Source organism: Neoarius graeffei, chromosome 17 (genome assembly GCF_027579695.1).
Source record: "Neoarius graeffei isolate fNeoGra1 chromosome 17, fNeoGra1.pri, whole genome shotgun sequence".
Classification (NCBI taxonomy): domain Eukaryota; kingdom Metazoa; phylum Chordata; class Actinopteri; order Siluriformes; family Ariidae; genus Neoarius; species Neoarius graeffei.
This window is the reverse complement of record NC_083585.1, coordinates 53,017,112-53,031,634: the sequence shown is the minus strand read 5'-3', so window position 1 is coordinate 53,031,634 and position 14,523 is coordinate 53,017,112. Positions and strand designations below refer to the sequence as shown.

Below are 14,523 nucleotides of genomic sequence, written 5' to 3'. Positions count from 1 at the left end.
TTCCATTCTTCAACTCTTTTAGTGACTGGATGCTGGATGGAGAGTGATGCTCAACTTGTCTCTTCAGAATTCCCCAAAGAAAATAATTTCTTTACACCACAAAGGTGAAGGCTACAAGAAGATCAGCAAAGTTTTACTTATCAATCAGAATACTGTAGCAAAAGTGGTACAAAAATTTAAGAAAGATGGAACTGCAACCATCTCACAGAGACGTCCAGGTCGTCCACGGAAGTTAACACCTCGACAGGAGTGTCTTCTGATGAGAAGCGCTGAAGAAAATCGGCATGCAAGTTCACTGCAGTTATCTAAAGAAGTAGAAAGCCAAACTGGGGTGACTATTTCCCGTGACACAATACAGGATATACTGCAGAGGAATGGCATGCATGGATGCCGTCCACGAAAGAAGCCTCTCCTAAAGCCCAGGCACAAAAAAGCCCGCCTAGAGTTTGCCAGGTCCCATGCTGACAAAGATGAAGACTACTGGGACTCTATACTCTGGAGTGATGAGACCAAGATAAATGTTTTTGGAACTGATGGCTTCAAAACTGTATGGCGTCGCAAAGGTGAGGAATACAAAGAAAAATGCATGGTGCCTACAGTGAAACATGGTGGTGACAGTGTCCTTATGTGGGGCTGCATGAGTGCTGCTGGTGTCGGGGAGCTGCATTTCATTGATGGCATCATGAATTCACAGATGTATTGCTCTATACTGAAAGAGAAGATGCTACCATCACTCTGTGCCCTTGGTCGTCGTGCACTTTTCCAACATGACTAAACAGGCCACTGTTGGATTTCTGAAGAAGAACAGGGTGAAAGTGATTCAGTGGCCAAGTACGTCTCCTGATCTGAACCCAATCGAACACCTATGGGGAATTTTGAAGAGACGAGTTGAGCATCACTCTCCATCCAGCATCCAGTCACTAAAAGAGGTCATTGTTGAAGAATGGAAAAAGATTGATGTTGCAAAATGTCACCAACTTGTTCATTCCATGCCTAGAAGACTTGGTGCTGTCATTAAAAATCATGGAGGCCATACAAAGTACTAGACGTAGTAGTTTTTGTTGTGGGGTGTACTCATTTTTGCAGCACCCTAATTTGAGCAAAACTGAAAAAAATATGTAATCTAAGTTTATATTATTAACCTTACTTTCATGTTATAAGTTAAACAGATGTTATATTAAACTTTGTCTTTTCAACATTTTGGAAATTGTGTTCATTGAGATATTGTTTAAAATGTTACTTTTCAAAGGGGGTGTACTCATTTACGCTCAGCACTATATATATATATATATATATATATATATATATATATATATATATATATATATGCGCAGTGGATGAGGTCCCATTAATTGAATTTGAAAGGTGAGCATTTAAAATTGTAATTAATTGGCCTCTAATAATGTCTGCAGCTTGATCTGTGTCACGTCATCACGTTTTTTTCTCACAGCATATGTCTCGGCTTCTCTTCAAGCCGACACTATTAGCACTTTTCACATCTGAAAAGCAGTTCATTCAATCCCGGCCATGCTTTCATTAATCCCTACATGAAGGCATGGAGCAGCCTTGCGTGTCTGAGAGTATGACCATGCCTGTTTATGTTCTCTTCTTTCTCTTGGTTCTCGATGTTTCTTCTGGCGAAACAGTTGCACATTCCACATTTCTTGAAACTCTTAAGTCTAAGAGCCAAAACTCATTGGAGCCAAAGCCAGTGGCAGGAAATGTGGAGTACTGAGTTTCAGCAGTGTGTAAAGATGTGTTTTTGTTGTTTTCTTTCTTTTTTTTCCTTTTGCAGGCGGATTTCCCTGGCTACACCGCGGCAGCTTTTCAAGTCCTCCAATATGACACAGCGCTGGCAGAGACGCGAGATCTCCAACTTCGAGTACCTTATGTTCCTAAATACTATTGCAGGTAAGAGTTTATTACATTCATTTATGGGTCATGAATTGGATCGTAAGGAATTGTTTTGTAAGGCTGTCTAAAGTCCTTCCTGCACCGTATGGTGCATTAGGCGGCGCCGATCTCCGTTTCTGTAGCCCTCGGCCTCTCGCCTATTACATAGCTAGGGTTACAGTGGGGTGCTGGTCCTCTGGTAACCACAAGAGTTTGACTCCCCACTCACATCTGTATTGCAGCATGCCTTGCCAGACGGCAGTAGGTACCATTTTTATGATGGTCTTTGGTATGACCCGACCGTGAGTAGAACTCACGATCTCCCGATTGAGAGACAGACACATTAACCACTAGGCCACTCGCGTGGCTATGGTTGCGTGAAATATATGATGTTTGATAAATGCTGGCATTGTTATCAGAATGGTTCGAATTCATTTCCCTGTGATTGGCAAATTATATGTTATAAATAATATAATTAGGGAAACCATCATATGTTTAGCTCCTGCTAGCATCATTGTCTTGCTCTGCGATTAGAATGTACACCACTGGCACAGATGTTAGAAACAGTGCATTTGAAGGTCTGATTTTTCCAGGAAAAAAGAAAAAAAAATCCATGTAGCCAGCTGCCTAGCTTAGCAGATGATGAAAAATGTTTCCAGGTTCTACTTTGCCTAAAAAATGCTAATTTAATGGTTCAGTTTACTTGAGCCTCGGGTATATATGGTTATTTGAAACCAACATGACCCCTTCCTGATATTAAAACCAGGGTAAAGTTGTACTCCTACTTTAGGCCTTCGTAACACCTTCAAAAAATCAAATGAATCTCTCATGAATTTTGTATTGGAGGTTTATTTGCATTAAATTATTATAATATTATAAATAATCATTACAATACAACTTTACGTCTTTTTACAAAGCTTGTATATCAGTCAAGTGGATGATTTTAAGGTCCGTAAGGTAAAGTATTAATACATTTAGTATTTATAATCCGAGATACGAAGTGCTGTGGACAACATGGTCAACTTTTTCAAAGTGTCATAATTGTCTCATCTCATCTCATTATCTCTAGCCGCTTTATCCTGTTCTACAGGGTCGCAGGCAAGCTGGAGCCTATCCCAGCTGACTACGGGCGAAAGGCGGGGTACACCCTGGACAAGTCGCCAGGTCATCACAGGGCTGACACATAGACACAGACAACCATTCACACTCACATTCACACCTACGGTCAATTTAGAGTCACCAGTTAACCTAACCTGCATGTCTTTGGACTGTGGGGGAAACCGGAGCACCCGGAGGAAACCCACGCGGACACGGGGAGAACATGCAAACTCCACACAGAAAGGCCCTCGCCGGCCACGGGGCTCGAACCCAGGACCTTCTTGCTGTGAGGCGACAGTGCTAACCACTACACCACCGTGCCGCCAAGTGTCATAATTGTGCTTAATAAAAACAAACTAACAATCTGCAAGGTAAGTTTGAAAAGAATGACTGACCTACAAAGTCAGGATTCATGACTTTATAATATAAATCATGCCATAAAGTGTCATAATATAACCTTTGAAAAAATACAAATAAAATCTGCCACTTTGTCTCAGGTGTTTCATCAAAAGTAACGTATATGTTTTAGTGACAGTGTGCACTCGAGCTCCAAGTTTGTGTAAAAGCTGATGATCCGTTTTAGATCAAATCTATCAGACTCGTGTCGTCTGAACACATGCTTCAGGAGAAGAGATAAAAGAGAAATAAGGAAAACCTGACCTTTTATAAAAAACAGTTAACATGATTGATATTGAGGCACACATATGCTTATGGTGTAGATTATTTTACATACAGGACACTTTTTCCATGGAATAAAAACATGTGTTCTGTTCCCTTCGAGCAGGTTTCAGGCATTTGGTTCGACAGCATGTGATATTGTTACTGTAGCATATCGCTTATCCTACGTGTATTACGTCACTCTACACAATGGAGAATGAGCGTTGAATATGGTTTACGATATTGCATGGTTGTCAAGACAACATGACGTCAAGCGTCAGAGACGTAAAACTTCTGTGCTAGCGAGTGACTGTGATCATTTGTAAACAAACATGGCTGCCAGGTTTACTTCATTAAATATCAAAGATTTTGAGAGAATTTTGAAAGAGAAAGAGGCGTTGAACACCCGAAAGGAATGTATAATAATAATACTATTACTACTAATAATAATATTGGCGGCACGGTGGTGTAGTGGTTAGCGCTGTAGCCTCACAGCAAGAAGGTCCGGGTTCGAGCCCCGTGGCTGGCGAGGGCGTTTCTGTGCGGAGTTTGCATGTTCTCCCCGTGTCCGCGTGGGTTTCCTCCGGGTGCTCCGGTTTCCCCCACAGTCCAAAGACATGCAGGTTAGGTTAACTGGTGACTCTAAATTGACCGTAGGTGTGAATGTGAGTGTGAATGGTTGTCTGTGTCTATGTGTCAGCCCTGTGATGACCTGGCGACTTGTCCAGGGTGTACCCTGCCTTTCGCCCGTAGTCAGCTGGGATAGGCTCCAGCTTGCCTGCGACCCTGTAGAACAGGATAAAGCGGCTAGAGATAATGAGATGAGATGAGATAATAATATTGGCTGGCTTTTTTCATGGTATATCGGATATATTCCATTCAGCTGCTCGTCTTTGTCTCGTTCAATATCATGCTAGCTGAATGGAACATATCCGATATACCATGAAAAAAAACCCAGACAATATTATTTCAATATGTCACTCAGATCTGCGATGTATTTCGTATGAAAAATGCAAACATTTTTAAATTTTGAAAATTTCATCGTTTTTGGTGCAATCTGGTGACTTCTGGAGCTGCAATTGAGCCTTAAAAAGAAATTAAATAAAATATTAATTTTAAGTGTGAATTATATTTTATTAGGCATTTAACACAAAGTTTATTTCCTAACTTAATACGACCCCGATTCCAAAAAAGTTGGGACAAAGTACAAATTGTAAATAAAAATGGAATGCAATAATTTACAAATCTCAAAAACTGATATTGTATTCACAATAGAACATAGACAACATATCAAATGTCGAAAGTGAGACATTTTGAAATTTCATGCCAAATATTGGCTCATTTGAAATTTCATGACAGCAACACATCTCAAAAAAGTTGGGACAGGGGCAATAAGAGGCTGGAAAAGTTAAAGGTACAAAAAAGGAACAGCTGGAGGACCAAATTGCAACTCATTAGGTCAATTGGCAATAGGTCATTAACATGACTGGGTATAAAAAGAGCATCTTGGAGTGGCAGCGGCTCTCAGAAGTAAAGATGGGAAGAGGATCACCAATCCCCCTAATTCTGCGCCGACAAATAGTGGAGCAATATCAGAAAGGAGTTCGACAGTGTAAAATTGCAAAGAGTTTGAACATATCATCATCTACACTGCATAATATCATCAAAAGATTCAGAGAATCTGGAAGAATCTCTGTGCGTAAGGGTCAAGGCCTGAAAACCATACTGGGTGCCCGTGATCTTCGGGCCCTTAGACGGCACTGCATCACATCCAGGCATGCTTCTGTATTGGAAATCACAAAATGGGCTCAGGAATATTTCCAGAGAATATTATCTATGAACACAATTCACCGTGCCATCCGCCGTTGCTAGCTAAAACTCTATAGTTCAAAGAAGAAGCCGTATCTAAACATGATCCAGAAGCGCAGACGTCTTCTCTGGGCCAAGGCTCATTTAAAATGGACTGTGGCAAAGTGGAAAACTGTTCTGTGGTCAGACGAATCAAAATTTGAAGTTCTTTATGGAAATCAGGGACGCCGTGTCATTCGGACTAAAGAGGAGAAGGATGACCCAAGTTGTTATGAGCGCTCAGTTCAGAAGCCTGCATCTCTGATGGTATGGAGTTGCATTAGTGCGTGTGGCATGGGCAGCTTACACATCTGGAAAGACACCATCAATGCTGAAAGGTATATCCAGGTTCTAGAGCAACATATGCTCCCATCCAGATGACGTCTCTTTCAGGGAAGACCTTGCATTTTCCAACATGACAATGCCAAACCACATACTGCATCAATTACAGCATCATGGCTGCGTAGAAGAAGGGTCCGGGTACTGAACTGGCCAGCCTGCAGTCCAGATCTTTCACCCATAGAAAACATTTGGCACATCATAAAACGGAAGATACGACAAAAATGACCTAAGACAGTTGAGCAACTAGAATCCTACATTAGACAAGAATGGGTTAACATTCCTATCCCTAAACTTGAGCAACTTGTCTCCTCAGTCCCCAGACGTTTACAGACTGTTGTAAAGAGAAAAGGGGATGTCTCACAGTGGTAAACATGGCCTTGTCCCAACTTTTTTGAGATGTGTTGTTGTCACGAAATTTAAAATCACCTAATTTTTCTCTTTAAATGATACATTTTCTCAGTTTAAACATTTGATATGTCATCTATGTTCTATTCTGAATAAAATATGGAATTTGAATCTTCCACATCATTGCATTCCGTTTTTATTTACAGTTTGTACTTTGTCCCAACTTTTTTGGAATCGGGGTTGTAAAATGTTATAACAAAGTTTAAATTTAGTTTCTTATTCATTAACCAGAACTTTACAAACCACTGTAATTATCAATAAAATATTCTACAAATTCCTGCAATAAAAGCAGAAACCTTAAATTATAATGTCTAGTGCACTTACTGTAAGACAAAAAACAAAATACAAATTGCTGCAATTAAGTCCTATTACACAGAATACATCTTTACTCTATACAACAACGATAACAAATGAGATTCAGCTGACTCTGAAGATTAATATTATGAAATATATACAACTGAAAATAATAGATACCTTTAACAAGTTTTGATTTTATGAAATATACATAATGCAAATGTTACATCACAAAATGTTAGGAATCATTTGGATTCTGTTAAAAAGTGCAATAAACAGGAGTTCAAAATCAGTGAAATTAAGTTACAAATGAAAGGAAATTTTCCAATATCCATTGAGAAAGTTTTCTGCTGCGTATACGCAGGAGCACTTCTTTGTTCGCCAGGAAAGAGAAAGATGCGTTGAACACCCGGAATGCTACGAAAACTTCATCAGATATTCTTCACATATATTTACAAGAGAAAAACATACCAACGGACATGAAAAACTGGAAAAGAGACACGTTGGAGATGTAAAACTTCTGTGCTAGCGAGCAACTGTGACAATTTGTAAACAAACATGGCTGCCAGGTTTGCTTTGCTAGATACAGAAGCTTTTGGGAGAATTTCGAAAGAGAAAGACGCGTTGAACACCTGAAAGGAATGTGTATGTATAATAATAATAATAATAATAATAATAATAATAATAATATTGTCTGGCTTTTTTGTGGTATATCAGATATATTCCATTCAGCTACTCATCTTTAACTCCTTCAGTATCATACTAGCTGATTGGAATTTATCTGATAGACCACAAAAAAAAAAAGCCAGCCAATATTATTTAAATATTTAATATTAAATATTCAACATATTGTATATTTTCTTTCTTTCTTTCTTTCTTTCTTTCTTTCTTTCTTTAAATATTTCAAGGTTTTCATATTTTGAGAATGTGAAAAAAATGAAAAAAAATCTCATATTTACACTCTGGCCTCAAACTTTTGCACCCTGCTGTATGTATGCAGAAACAAACAAACAAACAAACAAACAAACAAACAAACAAACAAACAAATAAACAAACAAATAAATCATGGACACACCTACTCATTAATTCTGTATTTTGACTCTCTTCTACATTGTAGAACAATACTGAAGGCATCAAAACTATGGAATAACATATAGAACGTGTATGGGATTATGTGGCAAGCAAAGTTTTATTTTAGATTCTTCAGCGTATCCAGCATTTACCTCGATGACGCTTCACACACTGTTGGCGTTATCTTAACCAGCTTCATGAGGTCATCACGCTTTTCAATCAACAGGTGCCTCGTCAAAAGGTAATTAGTGGACGAGTTTCTTGCCTTCTTAATGCATTTGAGATCAAACAGTAAATAGTAAATAATAAACATACGATAAGTAAACAGCCCTATTCAACACTACAGCTGTAGTAATCCATATTATGTCAAGAACCGAACAACTAAGTAAAGAGAAACGACATCCATCATTAGTTTAACACATGAAGAAGTGACTTTTAATTCATAAAAATAAAGAAAAAACACTGAATTAGAAGGAGTGTCCAAACTTTTGACTGGTACTGTACAACCCCGATTCCAAAAAAAGTTGGGACAAAGTACAAATTGTAAATAAAAAAGGAATGCAATGATGTGGAAGTTTCAAATTCCATATTTTATTCAGAATAGAACATAGATGACATATCAAATGTTTAAACTGAGAAAATGTATCATTTAAAGAGAAAAATTAGGTGATTTTTAAATTTCATGACAACAACACATCTCAAAAAAAGTTGGGACAAGGCCATGTTTACCACTGTGAGACATCCCCTTTTCTCTTTACAACAGTCTGTAAACGTCTGGGGACTGAGGAGACAAGTTGCTCAAGTTTAGGGATAGGAATGTTAACCCATTCTTGTCTAATGTAGGATTCTAGTTGCTCAACTGTCTTAGGTCTTTTTTGTCGTATCTTCCGTTTTATGATGCGCCAAATGTTTTCTATGGGTGAAAGATCTGGACTGCAGGCTGGCCAGTTCAGTACCCGGACCCTTCTTCTACGCAGCCATGATGCTGTAATTGATGCAGTATGTGGTTTGGCATTATCATGTTGGAAAATGCAAGGTCTTCCCTGAAAGAGACGTCGTCTGGATGGGAGCATATGTTGCTCTAGAACCTGGATATACCTTTCAGCATTGATGGTGTCTTTCCAGATGTGTAAGCTGCCCATGCCACATGCACTAATGCAACCCCATACCATCAGAGATGCAGGCTTCTGAACTGAGCGCCGATAACAACTTGGGTCGTCCTTCTCCTCTTTAGTCCGAATGACACGGCGTCCCTGATTTCCATAAAGAACTTCAAATTTTGATTCGTCTGACCACAGAACAGTTTTCCACTTTGCCACAGTCCATTTTAAATGAGCCTTGGCCCAGAGAAGACGTCTGCGCTTCTGGATCATGTTTAGGTACGGCTTCTTCTTTGAACTATAGAGTTTTAGCTGGCAACAGCGGATGGCACGGTGAATTGTTTTCACAGATAATGTTCTCTGGAAATATTCCTGAGCCCATTTTGTGATTTCCAATACAGAAGCATGCCTGTATGTGATGCAGTGCCGTCTAAGGGCCCGAAGATCACGGGCACCCAGTATGGTTTTCAGGCCTTGACCCTTACGCACAGAGATTCTTCCAGATTCTCTGAATCTTTTGATGATATTATGCACTGTAGATGATGATATGTTCAAACTCTTTGCAATTTTACACTGTCGAACTCCTTTCTGATATTGCTCCACTATTTGTCGGCGCAGAATTAGGGGGATTGGTGATCCTCTTCCCATCTTTACTTCTGAGAGCCGCTGCCACTCCAAGATGCTCTTTTTATACCCAGTCATGTTAATGACCTATTGCCAATTGACCTAATGAGTTGCAATTTGGTCCTCCAGCTGTTCCTTTTTTGTACCTTTAACTTTTCCAGCCTCTTATTGCCCCTGTCCCAACTTTTTTGAGATGTGTTGCTGTCATGAAATTTCAAATGAGCCAATATTTGGCATGAAATTTCAAAATGTCTCACTTTCTACATTTGATATGTTGTCTATGTTCTATTGTGAATACAATATCAGTTTTTGAGATTTGTAAATTATTGCATTCTGTTTTTATTTACAATTTGTACTTTGTCCCAACTTTTTTGGAATCGGGGTTGTATATGTATATGCGTTGAATGGTGTTCTTATACTCTTACTACGAAGCACTATTGTTAAAACATGTTTCTTCTCATTATTTATTTACAAAGGCGATGCTTTTGTCAGGTAGAAAATTTTCCTCTTTTGATTCAGCGAGCTGTTGTTTCCGAGCGAGCAGAAGCTGCACATTTTTCTTGATAATTAGTTGCACGGAGTGTGAAAGTGTGTGTCAGCGGAGTCGAGAGGTTCTGTTACAGAGTATCTAATGTGAACCAACTTCTTTGCACCCTCTCTCTTATCCACCGTTTTTTTGTTTTGACACTGAAAAGTGTCATCCTGGCTCACGCTGCATATTCATGCATATTTATATTTAGCTCTCATGCTGCTCTGATACATTATTGTCAGCTAATTAGATGTAAGCACGATGGGTATGGGGAGAAAATTCATTAAAAAACTGAAGTGGTAATGACCAGGGCTGACAGAGGTGTCAGTGAAGCCTGGGCACACAGACAGGCCCGAGAGGGGGGCGTTAATGCAGAGCCTCTCTTCTCCTAATTAAACACCGTTTCACTGTTATTAACATCCTCCGCCCAGGCCTCGGTGCTGTCAGGTCTCTTTTCCTGTCCTCTTCTCTACTCTGACCCACTCCTCCGTGTGCTTGACCTGAGTAATCAAAGCTCAGCCGAAATGCACCGCTCGCACATTCACCCCGATGAGCGAAGGTCACTGGGATTTGGTCAGCATCAGTGCTGCGCTGTCTGCTAAATGTCACTGGAGTTCGTACACACATTAAGTGCTTAAGGTCATTGTGCTGAAGAGCAAAATTATGTCTATTTGTTAATTTACCGAGTTAATTTGATGTCACAAAACAAGCCATGTACCGTCAAATCTTTTGACTCAGGATACCATACATTTTTTGGGAATATTTAAACATTTTTTCATCTCATCTCATTATCTCTAGCCGCTTTATCCTAATCTGCAGGGTCGCAGACAAGCTGGAGCCTATCCCAGCTGACTACGGGCGAAAGGCGGGGTACACCCTGGACAAGTCGCCAGGTCATCACAGGGCTGACACATAGACACAGACAACCATTCACACTCACATTCACACCTACGGTCAATTTAGAGTCACCAGTTAACCTAACCTGCATGTCTTTGGACTGTGGGGGAAACCGGAGCACCCGGAGGAAACCCACGCGGACACGGGGAGAACATGCAAACTCCGCACAGAAAGGCCCTCGCCGGCCACGGGGCTCGAACCCGGACCTTCTTGTTGTGAGGTGACAGCACTAACCACTACACCACCGTGCCGCCTATTTAAACGTTTTATGATTGTAAATTATATTAAAAATGATGCTGTGAAAGGAAATCAGCATTTGTTACACCACAGCTTCATTTTCAGTCAGCAGCCATGGCTTAAAGGGTTCAGAACCAGCCTTGGGCCCAAAGGGTCACTGGTGTGATTCCCTGGATTGGCAGGAAAATCCATGGCTGAAGTACCCTTACTGCTCCCGTGGCCATGGGTATGTGTGTGTGCTCATTGTACGTCGCTCTGGATAAGAGCATCTGCTAAATGTCTGTCATAATAATATGAAGAAAAAGAAGAGGAGGAACTTTATTTATCACACATGTACTTGTGAAATTACTCTCTGCATTTAACCCATCTGAAGCAGTGAACACATACACGTGAGCAATGAGCACACACACATATGCAGAGCAGTGGGCAGCTATGCTACAGCACCCGGGGAGCAGTTGGGGGTTCGGTGCATTACTCAAGGCCACCCCTATCAAATTAGAGCCACCAATTAACCTAACCTGCATGTCTTTGGATTGTGGGTGAAACCGGAGCACCCAGAGGAAACCCACGCAGACACGGGGAGAACATGCAAACTCCACACAGAAAGGCCCCTGTCGGCCGCTGGGCTCGAACCCAGAACCTTCTTGCTGTAAGGTGACAGTGCTAACCACTACACCACCGTGCCACCCAAATGTAATTTAATGTAATGTAATGCCTTACTAACAGATAACAGAATTGACACTTTGGGTTGGTTACCACAAAATGGCTCCATCTTGCAACCTAAAGAGTCCCACTGAGGAACTCAAAGGGGTTTCGCTTCAGAAATGGTTCCTATAGAAACCTAGCCTATTAAACTAGACCCACCCGCCTAGCAGCCAAAAATATTTTTGCCTAGCGAATGGGTCTAGCCCCGCACCATATCAACAAAAACACCCCGGGCATCAAATCGTGCCCGCCAATCTAGAGCCCTGCACTCCCGCGGGAGTCCCGCGGGACCCGCCGCAAAGCAGTGCGGCGCGGAACAAATTTTGAAAGCTCACTGCGGGCGCAAGTGCACATATGCGCGCGCGGGCGGGAGCGCACATATGCGGCGCAGGTGGGAGCGGTGATAAGCTGCAGTCCCGCTAACTAACAACGTGCTTGAAATAAAATTTATAAATCATTAATTTATGTCTATCATATATAATTTGTGCTGGATGTTTTATTTGGCATTAATAAAAACATTTCAAGATGCCTAAATTTGCAGAGAAAATCAGATTGCCGGATTGAGTGAGAAATAGTATCTTAGACTTGCTATTGACCACTCTAATGACTCGCAGTTCACACCAAGTTAGCAAGAGAACCATTAGAGAATTGATTTACTTGTTGCGTTATGCCGCTTTTCCACTACAAACGCGGCTGAGCCGTGCCGAGCTGAGTCGAGCTGAGCGGGGCTGTTGGAGTTGCATTTCGACTACAACCGCGCTGAACCGTGCTGGCTGGAAGTGGGTGGACACATTGGGTGGAGTTAGCGAAAGTGGGTGGACGTCACGTGATGTCGTTAAGCAGCGCAAACAGTGACATCAGTGACAGTGGCGGAACAAGTCAGAGCCGGGCCGGGGGCGGGGCAAATGACCGGGCCCTTTATTAAAGCTTATCATAACATCATTTTCGGCTACAAAATGTCCGCAACTGCGGTGTTTACCAATTTCAACACTACCGGGTGCAACTATGTTATTTAGTACATCAAGTCCTTCAAACGAACATGTAACTCAGAAACAAAAAACATTAGGATACTGTACATGGCTCATAATAAAACATCAATAGCCTATACTGCGCACATTATTTGAAGGGCATACGAATGAGCGCTCAGAGGTTGCAACGGTGACAGGAAGAGTCAGAAATAAAAGGAGGGCGGTGCAAACCTCACTGAATGCACTGTGTTTACCAATTTCAACACTACGGGGTGCAACTATTTAGTTATTTTGTACATTAAGTCCTTCAAACGAACATGTAACTCAGAAACAAAAAAATATTAAGTGACATACTGTACATGGGTCATAATAAAACATCAATAGCCTACTGCACGCATTATTTGAAGGGCATACGACGAGCCTTGCACTCCACGAACTCGTCCACGATGCTCTGTATGTCACTGATTCAGTGAGCTTTTAAGCGGTAGTCTCACGACCCGGATAGTAAACAATAAACATGGAGGACATGGAGTCGTTAGTGTTGCTGGTCTTGGTGCTGTGGCTTGTTGTCACCGACAACGCGGACAGATACTGGCAAGAGCGTATAGATGAGGCGAGGCGCATAAGGCTTCAGAAATTCTCGTAATTCGTAATTCTTCTCCTTCCGGGTTTGCGGTGTTTACAGATCCCAGCGCGCTCGCGGGGCGTGTGTGGGCATGTGAGGACACTCCTCCTCACCAATCAGTGCACAGGGGAGTGTCTGCTCACGCCCCCAGCCTCACTCGGCACGGCTTGGCTTGCTTCAGCCCCACTCCAAAACGGTGCGAGTTTTAGGGGCTAAGCAGGGCTGAAACGAGCTGAGTCGTGCTGGTTTTTGGTAGTCGAAACGCGAGCCGTGTCGGGCTGAAGTGAGCTGAAGCGAGCTGAAAAAGGGTAGTGGAAAAGGGCCATTAGTCTACAACTTTAACCAGAGAGACAGGTTACACAGTGACGGTAGGCTTGACTCAATGCTATCCCAGAAATCCCTCCTGTAATATGCAAATTTGGCTGTCCAATCAGAGGCGGCTAAATTTGCATATTACAGGAAGGATTTCTGGGATAGCACTGAGTCAAGCCTACCGTCACTGTGTAACCTGTCTCTCTGATTAAAGTTGTAGAGGCGGTAATGCACCAACAAAGCTGGTTGCTAACCGCCATAAAACCTGAAGAAGAAGCAGCAAGAAATCAATCAATCAATCAATCAATCAATCCATTTCTTTTATTTGCTTTGCAATAAAAAAAAAAGCATTGGTACAGAGCAAGCCCATTCACTTTTTTTATGCTGATCAGAGAGTTGCAATGGTTTCTTATGTGATAAAAATGTGTGATTTGCGATTAAATATTTTAATTGTCTGACAGCACTAATTATTATTATTAGAGATACTACATGCTGAATTCAGAAATAAGGTAAACAATAACAAACGTGAGCTGTAGATATTTATGCTCAAATCCACTCAAAGTAGGGGGCGGGGCACCATCACGCTGTGTCAAGACAAGAACTTTCCTGAGAAATAACGCGAACGTCTGCATCATGTGGGATTTGCGGGCGGGAGCGGTACAAAATATGGCAGGCACGGGCGGGAGCGGGACTGAAAATCATAATTTTTTGTGGGCTTGGGCGGGAGTGGGACTGAAAATCATAATTCTTTGCGGGCGCAGGCGGGAGTGGGACTGCACAATGCGAGCGCGGGCGCAAGCGGGACTGAAAAATCCGACCCGCGCAGACCTCTACGCCAATCACAACGCAAGGTTTTTGTTTGGATTCTTTGGGCGGGCTTTTGCAGGAGTGACGACAAAGCTGCGCGACGCTGGAGAA

General features: G+C 41.7%; 1 protein-coding gene across 1 annotated transcript in view; it reads left to right on the top strand.

The window, feature by feature from the left end:
* nbeab (neurobeachin b) overlaps nucleotides 1-14,523 on the top strand; it is a 793,085-nt gene that overhangs the window by 555,003 nt on the left and 223,559 nt on the right. Inside the window, exon 42 of the mRNA XM_060943557.1 lies at nucleotides 1,796-1,911. Coding sequence (XP_060799540.1) covers nucleotides 1,796-1,911 — 116 coding nt within the window. The remainder of the gene's footprint in view (nucleotides 1-1,795; nucleotides 1,912-14,523) is intronic.